The sequence below is a fragment of the Calonectris borealis genome, chromosome 2 (assembly GCF_964195595.1).
Source record: "Calonectris borealis chromosome 2, bCalBor7.hap1.2, whole genome shotgun sequence".
Taxonomy (NCBI): Eukaryota; Metazoa; Chordata; class Aves; order Procellariiformes; family Procellariidae; genus Calonectris; species Calonectris borealis.
The window spans coordinates 122,229,376-122,237,204 of NC_134313.1; the positions used below are offsets into that span (position 1 = coordinate 122,229,376).

General features: G+C 46.2%; 1 protein-coding gene across 1 annotated transcript; it reads right to left on the reverse strand.

Annotated features, from left to right (window-relative positions):
• Window positions 1-5,859: 5,859 nt before the first annotated feature.
• Window positions 5,860-7,410, reverse strand: TMEM158 (transmembrane protein 158). Its single transcript, XM_075140744.1, has one exon. It carries the CDS (start codon window positions 7,408-7,410, stop codon window positions 6,481-6,483), a length of 930 nt encoding a protein of 309 aa, XP_074996845.1. The 3' UTR covers window positions 5,860-6,480.
• Window positions 7,411-7,829: the final 419 nt, after the last annotated feature.

The following is a 7,829-nucleotide window of genomic DNA, read 5'->3' on the forward strand; positions in this document are numbered from 1 at the left end:
TCAGCGGGACAGGGGCAGGGAGAAAATAAGATGGGAATAAAAAAAACCCCACAACTCATGGGTCAAGATAAAGGCAGTTTAATAAAGCAAAAGCAAAGGCCGTGCGTGGAAGCAAAGGAGAACAAAAGATGTATTATCTATTTCCCATCAGCAGGCGATGTCCAGCCACTTCCCGGGAAGCAGGGCTTCAGTACACATAGCCGTTGCTCCGGAAGACAAACCTCGTAAAAAACGAATGCCCCCACTTCCCCCTCCTTTCTCTTAGCTTTTATTGCTGAGCGGGTGTCATATGGTATGGAATATCCCTTTGGTCGGTTTGGGTCAGCTATCCTGGCTGTGCCCCCCTTCCCAAGATCTTGCCCACCCCCAGCCTACTGGTGAGGGGGGGAAATGTTGGAGAGACAGCCTTGGTGCTGTGCCAGCACTGCTCAGCAGTAGCCAAACACTGGTGGGTTAACACCACCTTTCTAGCTACCGATACAAAGCACAGCACTATGAGGGCTGCTACGGGGAAAATTAACTCCATCTCAGCCAGACCCAGTACAATAGTATATGCAAGAAAGCGCCTTGCCATTTCGTTGTTTGGTTTCCAGTAATATGGAGAGTGATTTATTTTCTCTTTTTATTTATGGTATGGTGGTTCCAATCCTAATTTTTCTTGAGCCTCCCATTTCTTCCCAGGCTCTTATTCTCTTTTGCCATTACTTCTGCCATGTGGGGCCAAAACTGCAATCAATTATTCAAGCAAAGCACTGAAAGATTTTATTGAATATGAAGTACAGGATTGAGTTCCTAATTCATCTTGTGTCAGCTTTCTTTTTTCTCTGTGATCTTAATCGCTGTCTTTTTCCCAGTTGATACTTTGCAACTTCTTTGCAGAATGTGGTGGCACATTTACTCACTTTTATGCTTTTTCTGTGCCTTTTGTTTCCTTTATTCCTCCATGCTCTTCTTCTGTATCTCCATTTTAACCACTTCATGTTGCTTAGCAACACCCAGAATGACACCAACAAGGTAAGGTCTCACTGCTTCTAGCAAGTCTCACCTTACAAGAACAAAAATATAATTTAACTTCACACTCCCAACGAATTCACTTCCTCAGAACAGCATTGATCTCAAATTCACGTCTCATTAATCTTAAATTAACATGCAGAAACACACAGTGCTTCATAGGCTATTTGGATCAGTTTTGCTCTGACTTTGGTAACCTGTTGAGATAACATGAAAGCTAAAATAAGAGCTAAGGTTTTAGACCCTGGCTTTCCCAACGTGCAGATCCAGAGACTCCTCTGTCATACAGATGATCAAACTGCTACACTCAGTTATGAATCTAAACTTTATAAAAAGTTGGAAGATGTTTGGCTTGTGAGACTTTGGCCACAAATCTCATTAAACACCACCCAGACAGTTCCAGTAAACATCTTTAATATCCCGATTTTTTATACCAGGCTGCTTTCTCCCTTGGCATAATAGAATAGAAACAAAACAAAAAAGGCTAAGCTACATTTTTTTTTCCAATTGTTTTGAACAACTTATTTAACCAGAACTATTATGGAGGGACAAAAATGTAGTTCCTTATCTGTCACAAGCTGCAATCAATTCGAAATCACAGAAGAGAACACTATGATTAGAATATGGCTATGTATCACACAAAAAATAGGAGTAAAAAAATCTTTTTTTTTCCCACAAAAGCACTTTTGCAAGAACACTCATATGCACTTCTGACCTTCATTGAAATGTTCTACTTCTGAGGGGAAAAATGGAAACCGATGTTTTTGTTTAAAAAATTCTTTTAAAAATCAGTTACTTGTTTAAAATATTTTTTATGTTTTGAAATCTGAATACATTTGGGATTTGATATTTACACATTTTCCCAGAATCATTAAAAATGTTTTTTGAAAAACCAAGGCCTTTCCCTGAAATATATTGAAAAAAAAAGACACTTATTCAGTAAAATTCCTTGAAAAATAACTGGCATTTTCACACTAGCTTCAGAAAGAAGTTGATTTCCAAACTAGCAGGGCCCTACATTGGACTGAGAAATCCTGGCTTTGGATTTATAAACTATGTGTATAAAAAACAGAGAGGAACAAGAATGCAATACCTACTCTTATATCTAGATATGTATCTTTAAAATAGATTCTTTGCTCTTTAATCATACAAAACTTCAATTAACTTAACTATTTGATTTCATTGGGCTTTTGTTCAGCCCCTGGAATCACGTAATGTCAGCCCTGGAGATACTTTTATTCAGCAAGCGGAGGTCACATGAATAATACTTACTCAACCAAGTAAGGCTTTTAATTAGTATTTTTAGGGCCTGGTTCAGTAGCCCTTACTCATATTGAGTAATATTCACTGCACAAATAGTACTGCTGCTGCAGTCATATTAATCATCGAAAGCACTGGCGAACTAAGCCCTGAATAAGTAACAACTCTCACATTTATCCAAGTACGGCAATTTTGCCCCAAGTATCCATGTACCTCCTGACATACAAAACTGCTCTTGATTACTGATAACCTATTGAACAACAGTATGCTTACATAATATATAATTATTATTATACTGTACTACATTTTTATATTTTCATTGTGGGAATCAATGTGGCACCAAATAACAGCAAGACTGTGTTCATGCTAAAACTACATATTCATCTGATTCTAATATATCTATAAAACATAACTAAACAAGTATATGAGAGAGAGAGATCCAATGCTGAGGTCTGACTACACAGCAAAAAATGTCCCAGTCTAATACTAGCATACAAGCCTAGTACCTTCTAACACTGAATCAATCTCTGGAGAGAGTTCCTGGTTCCTGGGAAAAAAATCTGTAATATACTTGCATTACATAAAAAGGAAATTGAGAAATTACCTCTGTTTCTAGGTATCCCTTGCTTTCCAACAAACATGTACATAAATAAAATCAGGATAACCTACCAGGAAACACGATCCAACAAATAGTTAGCGAAGGAAAACCAGTATTACTTGTTCAGTATTATTTGTTTCTCACCACCCTTCTTCTCCCTTTTGACTTTTTGTTGTAACAGTAAGTCCTCATGTATAGATGTATATACATGCATATATATGCCCTCCCTAAGTGTATGGAGGATTATATATGGTGACTAATCCTGCTCTTGCGCTGACCCTGCTACTAACTGGTTTTAAAAATAAATCCAAATGAATAAAAATGGCTTAGAATCATCTCCAGTACAGAGACAATAAAACTCCACTGCCAGTGAAAAAGAAAATAAATAGACACTTTGGTGTCTCAAGCTGAAATCTAAAACTAGCTGGTGTGGAGATGTACCATATCAGACTGCTCTGGGCTTGAATCTTCTGGGTTTAATTCAAATGAAATTCCCATGGATGCGGGCAAAAGTTGTGTGTGCCTTTTGTTACTCAAAATTATCGGCTACTTAAGAGTCATAGTAGCAGCCACAGCTATGCGAGCAGGGTTATTGGTGCCAGATGTACTAGTGACCGAAGAAAGCTCACAATCTGCATAATGCATTTCCATTCTCTGTTCTTTACAGGAGAAACCCTGCTGCCAATTCACTGAAACCTGAGGGGTCAGGGAGCTAGGTCCAGGCTAAACCCTGCACATCTGGTAATCTCTGTGCCCTCCACTGTGTACTCTTTAAAAGTACTTTTTTAAAAGTACTCTTTAAGGCACAGAAACATGACTGTCCTCTCTCTACGAAGGGAACATGCTTACCCCAATGGTTACTGTGATCCAAGGAAACACCTTCCCTAACTCAGAACTGCTCTTTGCACTTTGTAGCTGAGATCAGTATTCCCTGAAAACAATGCGTTTTTTTGTATTCTGGACAAGATTTACCTTTTGGGGTTTGTTTTGGGTTTTTTTAATGCCATCCCTGTGTTTTAAACATTTCACATTTTAGCAGATTTTTAATAGCAGCTCCATTTACAAGCGTATTTATAGAAGAATTATAAGCAAATCCCTCTCTTCTATCACACTTTTAAGAGAAGCAGCAAAATATTCTGAGTATGGCATTGCCTGTTCACAAGGTTTGTATTCAAGCTGATATTGGTAGAAGTTAGAAGACATACCCCAAAACCATTCTGTACCAGCTTTACTGTTCTTGGTAGGTGTCTGTAAGCACTGCAAATAAAAAACCTTTAACAACTGAAGCTGCCTGTTTCAGATAGTAATGCCATTATCTTGCTTGTGTTGATGCAATTCAAGACAAAAAACAATGGCACATCACTGGTGAAATTAGGATAAGCAAAAAAGAGATTCCAACCTCGAGTTTAAGCACAGGCTTACTCAGAGTGAGTACTATGCACTGTACACTACAAAGCCAGCAAAACTTCCAACAAAAGTTCTTAACTTCTCTGCCTAAACGTATCTTCATTTAAAAGAAGAAATTCTTTTCTGGCATGGCAACCCTTCTCAGGGTTATTCTGTATGTAGTGCATTTCTGTTTCAGGAGGGTGTTAACATCAGCTTTAATGTTCTCTTGCTAGCCTTGCCTTTCAGTACGAACAGGCTCCTCTGTCAGACGGGGCATTATAGGCAAGTAACTGCTCTCTAGCACGTCACACTTCTGTGCAAAAGAATTTGCACAAGGTGGAAATGACACTTATGTTTTTCACATCAAGAAAAGAAAAGCAGGGCTCTGTAAACTAAGCATACAGGGGAAAGTGCCCTTTGGATCAACAAGTCAAATGCACATTTCTCACCGTGCCTGGATCCTCTACTTTCTGAAAACAACACAACTGCAATGTTTACTCAAGTGACGTGCCCATTAAGATCAATAGGAGAAACAGTGGATGTAGAGGTGGCCCAGTAACACAGAACATTTTAAAATCTTGATTTATTTCTGCTGTTTGTCAATCTTTTTCTCTCTGCATTTTTTTCCAGATAGCATACACATAGAGCATGCATTTATTTTATTTTGTTCTCAATTAAAAAAAATAGGAATCCTAAGAATTTAATCCTTCCAGACTTTTCATCCAGTCATTTCCACCAAACATAGGGAAGAAAACAACATTACAAATACATCAAATTAGCCCCGAGTGAGTTCATGTGTCCCTAACGAATTAAATACATTGATGTTGACAAAAGGAATGAGAATTCCTATTGCAAATCTTTCTCACTTAGTTCACATTTTGGTTTTAGAAACTTTAGGTGGACTAATCACATCTAAGGCAAATGAAACGACTTCTTATAAGGCTAAACAGTTGGAAGTATACAACAAATGATATTTCAGGCTACGCAACTGGCTGCTTTAACAAGAAAGAAGAAATCTTGCGAATCTTTCTTCCTTGCATGCTTCCACAGTTGGCAGATGTAATCTAGCTCTGGACTGGCAGCTCCTGCCTTCTCTCCACCCCACAGGCTTTCTGTGAGTAACCCTGCGGACCGGTAGATGAAAAAAAGGTACGATATTACCATGCCTTCAACAAACACACTGCATCTGAATTGTTTTTGAGGAATGCACTTTGTGGAAGTCAGAGACTTGCCCCCGGGCTGCTTTTAACACATCTCAAAGAGTGGGCCTCATCTTCCCAGGACCGAAACCACCCGACCTCAAACCGAGGAGAAAGCCATAGTCTGTGGAGCGGTGCTAAGTAAATCGCCTTGGAGGATCTCTGGCACAGACATGTTCCCCATCCCACCCCTCCCTGATGTAGGCATATAGACCTAAATCTACTCTAAGGAATGGACAAACACCATTCAGAAAGGGTTGGGGATTCTCCTTTTTCCACCAACAAGCCGAGTAATATCATCTCACGGGGAAACGAGCTTCACAGCCGGTTTGCAGACGGGGAAATCGGCCAAACCCTCTTTTCCACCCTGGCGAAAACAGACTGACAAAAGGCTACGGTGGCTCCAGAAAGAAAACCTCTGTATTAAAAGCCAAGTAACGCGGAGCTACAATAATAAATACACACTATCTCAACTGGGAAATACAGTGTAAAAGGTTCGTTAAAGTTCAGCTTCACCAATAACAATATATATATACCGCTTCAGTTCTTGATCCTGCCAAAAAGAGACTTCCCTTTCCGTAAATAAAGGAAAAACCCGCTCCGACTATATTCATATACAAAAAAAGCTACTCCGACTACAACAAATGCGGTTGAATGGGAGGGTCTTTTATTTCCTGCGTTGATTTTTTGGGGGCTTTTTCTTTTTTTTCTTCTTTTTTACTAAAAGGTTCGTTTAAAACGGGTATTAAAGATATAAAACGAGCCCACAGGATTTGGTCGCCTCCGGCGGCGGCGGGGCGGGCGGCGCGGCGGGGCGGCTCCCCTCAGGCCGGGGCTGCTCCCCTCAGGGCGGGCCGGGCCCTGAGGCGGCCCCGCGGCCGCCCGGGCGGGCGGTGTCCCGCCGCGCACCTGTGACAGGCTTTAAACAAGAAAAACACGGTAGAGTCCGGCCCGGCGGGAGGCGGCCGCCGCGCGTCCCTCCACACCACACGACGAGGAGAAGGGAGCAGTCACCGGGAGAGGCTACTTGGCGGCGGCGGCGGTGGTGGTGCCGGCGGCGGTGCTGCGGCGCTGCTCCATGCCGTTGGGCAGGAAGCCGGCGATGATGGGCACCGGCCAGATGAGGGCGGCTACGCTCCACACGATGATGACCAGAGTCATGAAACAAGCCACCAGGGTAGACTCGATGGGCTTGCGGTTCATCCGCCAGCCCGGCTCCCCCTTCAGCTCCTCCAGGCTGAAATCCAGGCAGCAGAAATTCAGCGGCTCCCCTTGCAGCCAGTACTGGCCGGGCTCCGCCGCCGGCGGGTAGGAGAGCGAGGAGGAGGCAGCGGCGGCCTGGGGCGCGGCGCCCCGCAGGCGCCCGACCCGCCTGCCCCGCACCCAGCTGCAGCCCACGCAGAGGCGCAAGTCCTGCTGGGCGCCGCCGGCCGCCAGCCCCAGGTGCTCGATGAGCAGCGGCGGCCCCACGCGGTGGAAGGCGGCGGAGAAGAAGGCCCGCCCGTGGCTGTTGGTGGAGAAGAGCAGGAGGTCGCACTGGATGCCCAGCGGGCGGCTCCAGCGCACCAGCAGCGAGCTCAGCATCTGCCGCTGCACGCTGATATTGCAGTGCGGGTCCTCGGCGGGCTGCGGCTGCCCCTGCGGCTGGGGACGCTGCTGCTGCTGCTGCTGCTGTTGCTGCTGCTGCCCGGAGGAGGTGGGAGCGGAAGGGAAAGGCTCTTGGCTAGGGGCAGCCGGCGTGCCCGGGCTGGTGGTGCTGCCTTCCTCCTTGCTTGCTGCCCCGTCGAGGTCCATCTCGAGGCTGGCCAAGGAGCGGGAGGAGGAGTTGACAGGGGGCAAGAAGAGCTCTTGCTCCTGCTCCTCCTGCCCGCTGGCAGCCGCCGAGGGGCTCCAGCCCTGGCAGGGCGGCAGGCAGGCGGCCAGCAGCAGTGCCGGGACGAGCAGCGGCAGCATGGCATTGACTTAGAGCCGGAGAGGGAGAGGAGGAGGAGGAGGAACGGGAGGCTGCATGGCGCTGCCGGCTGCCATCTGGGAAGGGAGGCACACTGCTCTCGCCGAGAGAGCGAGAGAAAGGGAAGGAGGGTGGGGGCAGGCGAGGGGGTGGGAGCGGGGCTGGGGCTGCCGCGGCGGCGAGGCGAGCGAGCCGGGAAGCTCGGTGACGGCAGCGGCTCCCCCCTTCCCCGCCTCCTCCGCCCCCGGCCCGGCCCGGCCCGGCCCGGCCGCGCCCCGGCGGGAGGAGCCGTGCGCCCGGCCGGCCCCGCTGCCGCGCCCTGAGGTGCCGGTCGGGCGCCCCCGGCCCGCGGCGGGGCAGCTGTCCTCCTTGGGCAGGCAGCGCCTCCCTCCCCTGGGGCAGCCGCAGATGGAGGCGGCCC